At 42.9% G+C, this 13,119-nt stretch overlaps 1 protein-coding gene across 1 annotated transcript in view; it reads right to left on the reverse strand.

Annotated features, from left to right (window-relative positions):
• LOC309580564 (sphingosine-1-phosphate transporter SPNS2-like) overlaps nt 1-13,119 on the reverse strand; it is a 134,741-nt gene that overhangs the window by 33,446 nt on the left and 88,176 nt on the right. The window contains exons 7-9 of the mRNA XM_082294628.1: nt 12,312-12,464; nt 10,535-10,724; nt 4,970-5,035 (exon numbers count right to left, since the gene is read on the reverse strand). Coding sequence (XP_082150754.1) covers nt 4,970-5,035; nt 10,535-10,724; nt 12,312-12,464 — 409 coding nt within the window. The remainder of the gene's footprint in view (nt 1-4,969; nt 5,036-10,534; nt 10,725-12,311; nt 12,465-13,119) is intronic.

A 13,119-nucleotide genomic window follows, 5' to 3' on the forward strand; every position in this document is an offset into this window, starting at 1 on the left:
GGAAATGGCACATTTATTAAAAATTATCCACTTTCAGGGAGTGGTAGTGAATTGATGCTAATTAGAGGAAGAAATCTTAATGATGATACCTGTATCATATGTGTGCATGCATATATAAATATTTATACACATGAATACACACACATATATTAGACATAATTTTGCATGTGTAGCTATATTATGCAAACATAGTTTTGCAAGTAGGAATACAGTTTCCAGCTTAACTGAAGAAGTTATTGATGGTTGAAACACCATAAAGTGCTAAAACTTGGTATATTGGGTCTGGAATTCAAGAGACAAACACTCCCCTCAAAGCAAAAAACCAACATGTAGCAAGCAAATGAACATGACATCCTTGAAAAAGATATTGGAAAGAAAAAAAAAGCTTAAACCAGCACCTCCAAAACACACAAAAAATACTCCGCCCGATCCCTACTTAAAAAGCATTTTGTTCTGATGGACAGGAAGCAGTTGGTAGCAAACATCTACTGTTCTAGGAAGACAGCAGTAAATTACAGCTCTAAATGGGCATTGCAATACTGAAATAGACCTAAATTCAAACCATACATGGCCTGGTTTGGACATCCCACAGAAACTGGAGGTGGGAGAGCCACAGCAGCCAAGGCGGAAGCCTGTGGGATTGTCCTGGCTCATCCCTTATTCAAGGTTCAGAGGCAGGCAGCACAGAGGATGGGCAGGGAAGCTGACCAAGCAGCTTTGGAAACCTCTGCTCTTTAAATAGAGGTTTAGAAAGCCCAGGGATTACTGCTGACATCTCCTTCCTGTGATGAAACCAGCAGGAGCTGGTCTGAAAAAAGTTAATGGGGAAAGCCAAGGAGAGATGACCCTTCTCCCAGGAAAAGAGGTATGTCCTGATGTTTATGTCTAAGCTTTAATAGAAACTCTACTCTCTCAAGCACTCTGCTGCCCTTTCTGGGTCAGGACAATTCATACTGGCCTCTTTCAGCACCAAAGACAAAGAAAACAGGTACTAACTGTGTTCCAGCCACTGACAGAACCGGGAAATAGCCTAGATGTCCCTGCTGTTCAGAAAAGGGAAAGGCTGGGATCCAGAGAGACCCTCCACAAAAGCCAGGCAGACACTGTCTAAGAAAGATACTCCTAAATGAAGTAAAAGGAAGCTGCTGTGGTTTCCACCTCCCTGCACACCATGGAGTAGAACACCTCTACCTGCAGCCCTTGGCCCAGCTGCCCTTGGATGGTTTGGAGTGGGCTGTGTTCCCTCAATCCCAGGCATTCCTCACCCTGCCTTCAAATCTAACCTGCAGCACTTGGAGTATTTTTGTGTGGAAGCACCCAGAGAAGCAACAGCAAGAACCTCTAAAAATGCAATTTATCTTTGGCTATAAAAATAAGGCAGCATTTTCTACTAAATAAATAACTGGGTTTTATTTTTAGGGAAAGTGATCAGAATAAAAGCAACATTCCTACATGCCTATGGCAAAACTGAGCACCAGTCTATGCCTGTTTCAAGCCTAGAGGAAGACTTGACTCTACAACAAAACATCAAAGCAGCTCCTCCATGGCAGGTCATGACCATTTAGAAAGAACTAATCTTTTAAAAGAAAACAGAAATATACAGAGCAATTTTTTGCATGAATGTCAGGGGTATGAATAAACTGAGGATGGCTTTTCTCAGCAAAGACCTAAAGAGACTGTGATTGAAATAGAGGCACTTTAAATTGCTTCGTGGCTCTTACACAAAAATTCCAAGCTCCTGTCCATCATCTCTATTTCTGATGTGCTATGGAGGAAACCCCCACTATTAGGGCCAGACTCCCACAAAGTCCCACACACCACACGTCTCAGAGTGTTACACACTTGCCTGCTGCACTGAAGCTCATTCATCATTGCTGTTACGAGGCAGTTTTAATGCTACTTTGGGGTTCTGGTAATTTTAAGGCCAATTTGCAAAGATGGCTGATGAAATCTGTTTCATAATTAGCAAGCTCCATATGAAACACCCCTCCTCTTTCCCCAAGCACCATCTGAGCATGTGCCTGGGAGGAGATATGGAGAGTTGTGCTCAGGAGAATAAGACCTGTTTTGTACAAATCTGCATTTGGAACAAATATCAGCCTTTCAGAATCTCAGGCAGTGCAGAACACTCTGCAGCACTGACAGTTTATCAGAGCCAGCACTTGGCACCTTGGACTGCAGACAAGCCAAGGAGCTGTGCTCCGACCCTTCTGCAGGAGGAGCAGCAGATGCAATGCAAGCACAGAGCTAGGAAGAGCCAACAATTAAATTGGAAGATAATAAGCAAACATCCTTGTTTTGCCATGGAAATTAAACTTGCAAAACCTCTGGAGGGTAACAACTTGCCCGATAAGATTCTTAAGCAGTCATGGGATCTGTAAATCTTGGGAGAGCTGTGAGAAATCATCTGGGATGCAGTTTCCAAAAACCCTCACTCCCGGCATAATGAAATCGGCAAGAACGGTGTTCAGCCAGTATTGAGAGCTTTTATCCATGAAAACAAGGTAATATTTATGTATAGGATGAAAGTGTTGTTAAGCTTACGCTAATAATGCTTTTAAACTCCTTCCCACCCTCAGGCAAGAACAGACACACTTCTGATTACACCAAATAAATAGTAATCAGTAGAAATTAATTTGCCAAACATTTGAAGTGCATCTGCTAAAGCATTTCCACACCTCTCTCTGGCAAGGACTTCCCACCAAGCTGTCTGTCAAATGTGGCTGTAGCCTTGCTCTCACCTATTGACATTCTAAGCCCCCTCTGATCCCCTGTGTGATCTGTCTGCACTTCTTCCATCTGCTTCCAGCCCTGTCCTCATCTAAGTGATGTTTACATTTATTTCTTTAAAACTTTCACAAGTCCACTCATGCTGTTAATGCATCAAACTGGGCATTATATACAATGCTCAGTTCATTTTCTTAAACAGACTAGAGAACAATGAGCTGAAAAGTTGGCAGCAATTACCAAAATCCAATTTTTAACATGGCTTTAGTTTCTTTCCCGTGTTTTGGAAAATTAAACTATTATTTCCAATCATTTCTTATGGAGCCCTTTTGCACTAAAGCAACATAAATAACTGCAAGTGCATCCTACAAAATGGAACTGGCTATAGGATGCTGGTAAGACAGGTGGCAAATCCTATAAAAGCTGTTAAAAAACTACAGGATAGCGAAGTCACATTGAAATCAACACAAAAAACCTCTGTAATTAAAATGGGACAATGATGGCAGCCCTAATGCCCTTGCTATAACAGAGCAGTTGGTTGAAAAATATCTTTTGGGGTTACCTTGAGACAACACAGGTCAAATTTCAGGTCTGTCTCTGGCACAGATTTTCTGGATGACCTTGAACATGTCTGATAGGATCTGCCCTCCTGGCAGCTGGGACCACCTCAGCTGAGCCCTTACCTGTGCCAGCCAATGCTAGGGAGGGTCTAAAACAGCTGCTATTTAAACGTCTCCACTAATTCTGAGTGGAGAGAACTGGGATTGATCCTGGGAGCACCACAGCTGGAGGTGGGATGCAACAGGAAGCTCTGGCAGGAGGCAAGAATGAGCAGCTACACATATTGTACTGTAATTTCTTCCTCAGCAGAGCTGTCTCCAGGCTGCACATCTGTGCAAGTGTTGAGATACCACATCATGAATGGCCACAGTAGCCTTGAACTCAGCACAAGCTGCAAAAGCCCATGGAAGTCCCGGGGAAGCCCCACAGAGCTCTGTCCCACCACAGCTGACCTGGCAGGAGGAACCTTGGGAATTAAAAGCCATCCAATGCTACCAGAGTACACTGACAACCTTTGTTCCTCTATGCTTTACCCACACTGAGAGAAGTGGATTTAACCACCCCACCCCACCTCTCAAAGTGTTCCCTGCACAAATGAGTGAAAGATGGAAAGTTCATCAGGCAATGCAGTGATGGCAACTGCAGAGCTACTTTAAAATAGAAACACAACCTTGAACGTCAACATAAACAGAACTTAAGCAGAGGCTTGAAGTTCTTTGCTGAATCAATATATCAACACCATTATCTTTACATCTTAGAATACTGAGCCCGATTGTTTCCTCGCTGATGTTTACATAACCAACAAATACAAGCCAGGGGAGTTTTCTATTGATGCTGGACTGATTATATTTTCAATTCTGTCAAGAAGCTGACAAAAGACCTCGGGAAAGTCCTGTAATGGTTTGGTGCCTTTAGTGCCTTTCTTTTCATACAATAAGCAACACCTCCTTCACAACAGGGTTTCAACATGTATTATGTTTGATGAGCTCTGATGGAAACCTCTACAAAACATGCAAAGCTCTTGAACAAATGTCCAGACTATTTCATGTGAAAATGGGGCTGCTGAGGTCAGCTTGCTGATTTGAAAGACTTAAAAAGCTCTACGGTGGAGAAAGAATGGAAAATGAAGGACATGAGTTGAAAAGTTCCTGACAGTTTCCTCTTGGATAAGGTGGACATAGTCCAAAAATTCTTTATACTTTCTTTTCCTCTCTGCTCTCCCAGAGGTGGGTTTCTATTGTGTATGTGTTGAATGGTAGGTAGATGGGCTGCCTTTGTGGTCGGAGAGGGAGGGAGGGAGGGAAGGATTTCCTATTGCAGAACAAAGCTGAGTTATTGATAACAAAGCTCACAAACATGCTGACTGTTAGCAAATGCTGCCTGAATTCTGTGCATGTGGGGTTTTGCACAAACACTTAAGATTTTGGGAAATTATTCGAATTCAGAAATGTTGTCCTTTCTGGACATCTCTCCCTGGTGCTCAGAACAAAGGACAAGAAGGATCTTTTTTCTCTCCTCCCTATGTCACTTTTCATTTCAGTAAGCAAAAATAATAATAATGAAAACCAGAATAGGCTGAAGTAGGGACTAGGATCTGGAAAAAATTGTAAACTTCAGGTTGTTTTTGCAAGTTGACAAACTGCTCTGAACATGGAAAGATGCTGGTCCAAAGTGCACTCACCATTAGTATGTCTGCTGTGATAGCCCAGTTTGAAAACAGAAGAGTTTCTCCGATAAAAATGCAAATCTGTCGTAACAAAACACACAAAAAGGAGAAGATTTATTCACTTGACATTAAAAGGAAAAAAACCTGCCACAAACTTTCCTTTGTTGCTTATGTTTCTCATACCTACGCAGTACACTCCTTGTTGCTGTTGTGGTTTATCCTGAGTATTAACAAACCATAGACTTGTATCAGAGCTCTAGAGGGCTGGCCCGAAATGTTGTTATTGTAAACTAAGTTTATGATCTACAGAGCAGCTAAATAAAAGGCTGACACATTTGATTTTAGAAGAACATGAAAAACCAGCACAAAGAGACAGCCCCAGGCTTGCATACTTAGAATCATTGCATTGTTGAGGTTGGAAAAGACCTTTAAGGATCATCAAGTCCAACTTGTACCATTCTGTTCCAAAAAGCCAGTTAGAAAAGGCAAGAAGGCCACAACACCCCAAAGCACAGCCATTTCCATTCCTGGGAACCAAGTTATGTGTTCAGCTCTGTAGCAAACCAGCTGAGGTTCTCTACACACTCTGTGGAGGATCCCTTCCCTCCCCAACAGCATTACAGGGGTAATGTCGAGACTGGAATTAAGTATGGGCTTTGCAACATCAGTGTCTTGTGCTGAAACACAATCCTTGGCTCTGTGGAGATGATCAGTAAGAGACATTAAAAGCCACAGAACTGCAAGAGTGGCTCCTGTGACATGATGTGACCACTGCCACTGTCTTTCCCACACAACAGCTGAGGTTGCCTAAACCCCTCAGACCATCATGTCACTGCCAGGAATAATTTGCTTTATTTAGCAAGTCTTACGCACTGACCTATAGAAGCTTCCTCTATTTGTTTCTAAAATTGTCTTTGTTTCCCACATCTTTTCCCTCCCTATCCCTTTTTTCTGTGACTGGATCTGCTTCCTCTGTGATGGTGTCCGAGCCAGTCATTACAGCCCAGCTGGTCAGTTAGGAAATCTCCATTTCCATTTCCCACTGCCCACTGGTCTGCCTTGAGCTTGGCTCTCACCAGAAATGACAATTGCCAAGGAAAGAATACATCCAATAACCCAAGGTGCTGGCAGGAGTTGAAGCCACGTGTCCCGTGGATACCAGATACATAGTCAGACCTGCTCTGAAATCTGTCCTGCTACAGCTTTACAGCTGCTGTTGCTGGGATTCTGTGGCTGGAGAGACTAAATTGAGCTTGGGAACGATGGAATCACACTTCTGAATGCAGCATCTACGTGCCCTGCCTGCTCCCAGCTCTGCAAACAGGTAATTGCTTGCCTTGAGCTGATAGGAACTGCACACATTTGAATTGTCACAGGCAGCAAGTAGAACTTGTCCCTTGTGCAGGAATTTAGCACAAGTCCTTTAAATAAATCACTGAAATCCTACAAACTTCAGAGCACACTAGTTCTGAGCTGATGAATGTGTATTTCAACCAATCCATGAAACATGAGATTAATAGGTGGGTACTGGTAAAAGGAAAAAAGGAACACGAAGATCAAAAAGTAGATAGAAGATACTGACATTAAAAAATGTCTGTCCTTCAGCTGCTGATGGGGGTTTATAGAAATGAGTTCACTGCAAAGGGCATGTGAGGATATGTGGCATTTCTGCAGAAGAGAGACTCTAGGGATGCTAACAGCAAATAAGGCAGCCCCAGAGCAGATAATAGCTCCTGAAATGCTCATGGTTTTGACTCCTCACACTCTTTTTGAAACCTCATTTTATACTGAGACTTCACCTCTACAAATAGATCTGTTTCTGACTCTAGCTGTGCTGTGTAACATCTCACCCTGTCCATTTGGTGTCCAGTTGCTCATCTGTGCTTTTCTGTTTAAGTGATCAGTTAGCAAATTCTGACTGCCAGAAATGATAAATAAAGTAGGTTTCAGAGTGGACACACCTGAAGCTCTCACAGCAAGTTCTAAGCAGGTTACAAACTCCTTCCATGACTGTTTGCAAATCTTCATTATTTGTATTTCTCTCTGAAATGGTAGGTGAGACACCCTCATGTACTCCTGAATCTGGAGCAAGTCTAACTCCAGCTCAGTTCTGGGCAATATTGATGCCTCAGAAGCAGGCAGGTCACCAACAACATGAAAACAGGAAGTCCCTGGGGTTGAGACTGAGATGCTGTAAAAGCTCTCTGGCAAGGCTTTACCCTGGGATTTGCTGTTTCTGCAAGATCATAGAATGTCTTTGAGGAATTGAAATAGATGTTGAAATTGAGGAATTTGGAACAGTGTCAAAAGGAAGGCAAAGCAGAGCATCTCTCTCCAGTCACTTGGAGATTTAAACAAGTGTAAAATCTGCAGTTGAAATGTCTGAGCAGAGTGAGATGATGATGCCACACAGAAAATGGGTTTCCAGGGACAGGTTTGAAAACCAAGTTTCAAAGAGTTTGTATTTCAGAAAAAGTGGGACTTACAGATATGCAAATTGGTGCTCTAAGGAGCTGGATTACAACACACAAATCCACACACTGCAAGGCAAACTGAGTAAGAGCTGATTGGACTATACAGCCAAGCAAGATAGTAAAAGAGAGGAATACCGGTGTCTAGGCAGCTAAATGATACAGAATTGTCATTTTATTCCACCTTGCCAGCCACTTTACCACTGCCAATAATTTACTGGATCAGTATGAAAAGATTGGCTGGAAAAAAGTCGTCTGTCTACCTGCCTCAGATGGGAGTGGCTGCTACAGAACGGGAATAACAACTGCCCCAGGGACCAAAATCACTTGCAAGAGAGGACTGAGCAGGAGAGAAATAGTACATGTGTCCAGGGGAGGAAGAGAGCAGACAGTACACAGCATGTAAGGGACAGGGTGATTGTGTTAATGGAAATGCAGGTCTCTTCCAAAAAAATAAAACCTATAAAACCAAGAAATTAAAAAGCAGGAGCTGTGTGGGTTCTTGCTGGAGTGCTGAACACTTCATTTAAGCTGATGCCTGTATCAGTCAGCATTAAAGCTCTCAATTGTTAACTAAGGCAGGGAGGGAGATGGTGATCTGGTGGCCACCACAGCTCTCTCTCACAGTGAGAGAGAACATCATCTCATGGGGACCCACCTAATTGCTTGGAAGTAAGAATTTTAAGGCCCTGAGCCAATGAGGGTTCCAAAATCATTCACTGTCAATTATTGCATGGTGTGATCCATGACAGAAGCCCAAGGACAGTCAGAGTACAGAAGGCTGGCAAATACCACCATGCTGGGGGACAGACCAGAACATTGCCTTGCCTTTCACAGACACAGAATTCAAGGACGTGAGCCAGGACAAGCTGTCAAGACAAGAGACAAGAAAATCAACCCATAAATTTTACTGTATTGTTTCCAGAAAGAGATTTTATGGTGGATTTTGAGATAAGGAAGGTATCCTAGCCCATCATTCTGTCCACCAGTCACAGAACACTCTCCCCTTCATTATGGACCAATGAGACTTAAAACAAAGAGCAGTGAGAAACTGCTACACCATGCAACCTTGCAGTGCAGGTCTCCTACTGAAATGCAAGGGAATTAAACACTCTGGAAGTCTGCAAGATTGCAACAGCTCTTTGAATGGCATGGAAAAACAAGAGTTTGTGTTAGAAACTTGCCTTGGAAACTCAATTCAGTACGGCACTGCCACAATAATACCTTGTGTTATGAGACACTGGGAGCTCCAGCACAGACCTGTCCTCTCTTTCTGGGCATCGGGTTTCCAGCAGCAGAGTATTTAGGGCTATGGAGAGGCAGTGCTTCCTGCTTCAGCCTAATAGCATCATAAACAGGCTCATATTCCTTATACCCCCTCCATATGCAGCTGTAACTTCCTTTGCAAATCATTGACTCTTTATTAGATTTACTGCTCATCCATAATAAAATAAATTGTTTCTAGGATTGTTTAAATCATACCATCTATATTTATATACTTAAACAGAATAGTCACATGGCTATTAAAAAAAATAGAAAAAAAATATTAAAATGAGACTAATAGCTACCTCCTGCGGCACAATTTTTGAAAACAGTATTTCCAGCCTAGAAAGGGAGAGGTTTCTGTATAAAGAGACTGAACACCACAAATGAACATGTCTGTCACTAGGTCTGAAAAGGAGAAAATCACAGTTCTGTCTGCACAAAGAGGTGGAGGGAGCAGTTGAGGGGTGTGATAGATCAATGAAAGGAGGGTTAATGATTCACCAGCCAGTAACACCCTCTCACAGGTTGTCTGAGGAGATCATTTTTCTGACAATTCAAATGTTAGTTCATGGACACAAACCAGAGACCTGAATCTTAAATAGCCAGATGAGGCATTCCTGGCTCTGTCTCAGTGATTTTGAACTTCCACTCTTTCTGGTTGTGCTTCCCCATACTGTGGCAGCTGCTGAAATACTCAGCAAATAACCATGGCCAGGCCAGTGCTTGAACTACAGAGAAATGAGGAACAGCAGTTGGCTGGTTACTTGTAAATGAATTCTCCTTGCTGGCTGAGTGTGTGCTGCTGTGTGGAAGCAAAGGGTGAGCTTTCAGAAGGGATCCCACTACTCCAAACTTCTCATGCTTTCCCTTCATAAACTTCTCTCAGGCCCCAGACTTCTCTCATTGTGACATTAAAAGGGAACCAGAGACTTGTTCAGTGACTGGATTTTTACTCCCTACTGAAAGCAAGATTCTAGCCCAAGGCTGGATTATTACAGTTGAGCTTTACTTTTTCCCTTCAGTCTAACTAAAAGAGGGTCAGTTTAGACGAGATGTAAGGAAGGAGTTTTTTACAAAGGTGGTAAAGCATTGGCACAGGGTGGCCAGGAGGTGGTGGATGCCTCATTCCTGAAAACATTCAAGGCCAGATTGGAGGGGGCTCTCAGCAACAAGGTCTAGTGGAAAGTGTACAGTGCAAGGGGGTTGGACTACATGACCTTAAAAAGTCCCTTCCAACCCAAACCATTCTATTCATCTGGATCTATTTGATATCTTTTTATATAATTCAATTATAAGCACTCAGGGAGGGGCCATATTTTAATCTGCCTTTATGCAGCATCGAGTACTGTAGGTTCCTGGGCTATAGTGGGGCTATGGTAATATAGATAACAAATTGAAATTACTGGGTAATTAATATTGGCCTGCTGCAATCCACCTAGTTATGGAAATGAATGGTACTGAAAGGGAGCCAAAAGCTTGCCCACAGACAAATTACACTGTAATTGTCATCTGGTACCACTGCAGCTACAATACCCTCACTGCAAGGGAAGTGCTCAATTTTCCTGTACCAAAACATTAGGCAAGAGCAATAAAGGTGTGGACTGAGGTGCAGATAAAACAGCCTAAAGGCTGTGGGTTTCCATGGAGCTCTGAATTCTGATGGCAGCAGGGATAAACAGTTGAGATATCAAGCACACTTAGGTAGTGCCAGAATGCCAAGAGGCAAAAAGGACATTCAGAAGGGCAAAGGCAAGAAAACATCCCAGGCTTTCTGCAGGGGACGATGCACACAGTCTTGTAAGGAGTTTGGTAGGGGCTGGCATATGGAAAGGATTGTACTTACATAGGCTCCCACGATGCTGCTCTTGGCAGCCACAAAGATCAGACAGATGAAGATGGCTGATCCCAGCATTCCAACGGCACAGACAAGAGGATCAGCTCGCTGCGTCTTTGACCGGCACCATTTGGTTGCTCCTGCCCCTGTGATTACACCCAGGAAGCCAGTGAAGCAAGTAATTGCTCCGAAGATCAAACTATTAATAAAAAAGAAAAAGAAGAAAAAAAAAAAAAAAAGAAAGAAAATAAGAGAAAGGTAGGGGTTTTTTTGAGTTTTTCCCTAAAATGGGCATAGTCTTTGGACAAATTATTTGGGTAAACTGACTAATGGAAATTTACACAATGACTTTGCAAATTTTAAATAAAACAAATGCTCATGATTTTAGCCCTCTTCCTCTGCAATTAAGAAAAACACAGCATATGAAATTTATCCTTGTACACAGGCTTTGATCCATAAGTGAAGGAGTGCAAAGGGCTCACACTGCTTCCTTGGGTGGAACTGAGATTCCTACAAAGTGCCCTGAACAGCTAATAATGTATACATAAAACTAATTCATAACCTGTACATTGATCATGTAAGGGGAAATCATGGACAGGCACCAGGAAGCTGCAGGGCAAGGAAACCTAACAAGTCTCTTAAATATCAGCGATTTCCAATGTACTTTGAACTTTATAAGTCCTTTCAGGCCACTTCAAAGAAGCTTCTTGCTGTTAGGTTACACATTTGAAATGTGCTCATTTCAATTTAAAGAGCCACGAGGATTCTCCATATTATATGTGCAGGATTTGGATTACAGGGTCTTGGGCAACCACATTAGAATAGCTTGAGGGCAGTTCAAAACTGAGGTGTCATCAAGGAGGGGGAACTTCTCTTTGTAAACAGCAGACGGGCAGTCAAGCTGGAGCTGTGTGTTTTGCTCACTGCATTTTTGTGGAACAGCCTGAGATTGCCTGCTGGACACTCTGGTTGATGGGACTCCACACCACTAACTACTTTAATTGAGATGGGATTATGTCTGCTACAGCAAGAAGGTTTTCCTTATATTATTTTCCCTCATGAGCTAAAAAGCAAAAGAGCTGACAAAAGGCATTTTTTAATATCTTTTATTTACCTGGAGGAAAGCTTTTATAGCATTTTCTGGTTTGTGCCACCATGGTAAATCACAAAATGAATTACTTTGCATAGCTTTTGAGTTGCAAGTGATATTCCATAACCAGAACTGAAAACCCAAACCACTGTATAACATCAAACACTCCAGCCCAAAGTGTCCCAGATCTCTGGGACATTCTTCAGCAAAACTCAGCACACACAGCAGTTTACAGAGCAATAAAACAGGGAAGTCCTGCCCCACACAGAAATAAAAGCCTACGGGATTAGTCCCTGCAGCTTTAGGGGAACCATTCCAACCTCTGAATTACAGCCACCACTGGGGCTTCCCAACCTGCCAGCTTGTTCTGCTGCTGTCACAGATGGGTATTAAGAAACCAAATTCTCAGCTCTCCAAACATCTTCCTTAGAGGATTTCTCTTTTCTACTCTGCACCGCAGCCTGGGAACTAAGACAGAGCTGAGGTCATTGCTTCTCCCTTGGTTTGACTTCATGCAATGAAATAGAGAAATAAAACCTAGTTTACAATCCCAGCATTTCCTATCATTGTTGCAAGGACCAAGAGGAAATTACAGACATTCTAGTACCTTGTCTCTGTGGGACTTGCCTGCTTCCTCTGGTAAATAAGCCCCCACCCCCTCTCCCTGTCTGTAAAGCAGCTGACTCTGACTCTCACCTATCTTTGGTGCCACAGGGCTGGGAGCTGCAGGTCTCTGCTGTCTTCTGCACGACCTGTGCTCTGTGAAGGTACAGAGGGATCCACATGCCAAGTGCCCCTGTGGCAAAGGAGACAGCTGAGGTGGCCAAGGATGAGAACACGTAGCTGCGGCTGTGGAGACAAAACCAAGAGAAGGTTTAGTGGGGAAAGTGAAAAAGCAGGAGCCTCATGCAGGAGCCAATGCTTCAGTGACAAAGCCCAGTGTTCCCCCACACTTGCCCCCTCCCTTTGCCAAGGGGCAGGGGTAACACGAGGTACAAAGGAATGGAGAATAAGAAGCATGGAATATTCTCATGTGATGCTCCACTGATAATAATATACTGAACTCATCAGAGATGCTTCACAGGACTGTTTTTCAAGGGACTGTTTGAGAAGACAATCAGTACTTGGTCACTAAGACACATGTGAATGACAGGGTTTTCACCCTAATGTCACCTGTTTACCTGGATGAGCAGTTTCACTTCTCCCTCCCCATCCGTGCCACCATATGGTTACTACTTACATAAACTACCAAAAGCAGTAACATAGAAATATTGATAAATTATCTATCATCACTTTTCATAGTCCTTTGACACTGAATGACAATACCAGGGAGGTATTCTAGCCAGTAGTTCTAAAAATAAAGGACATCACAAGTTTCCCATCAGAATTACAAGGTAACCCTGAATTCAGAGGTGAAAGTATTTGCACATTCACAGGCCAGCTTTCTGGAAGGAAGTGCAGCTGCTTAAACACTCATGAACGTGTGAACCTTTATGCACACATA

Source organism: Coloeus monedula (genome assembly GCF_965178545.1).
Source record: "Coloeus monedula genome assembly, chromosome: 20".
NCBI lineage: Eukaryota > Metazoa > Chordata > Aves > Passeriformes > Corvidae > Coloeus > Coloeus monedula.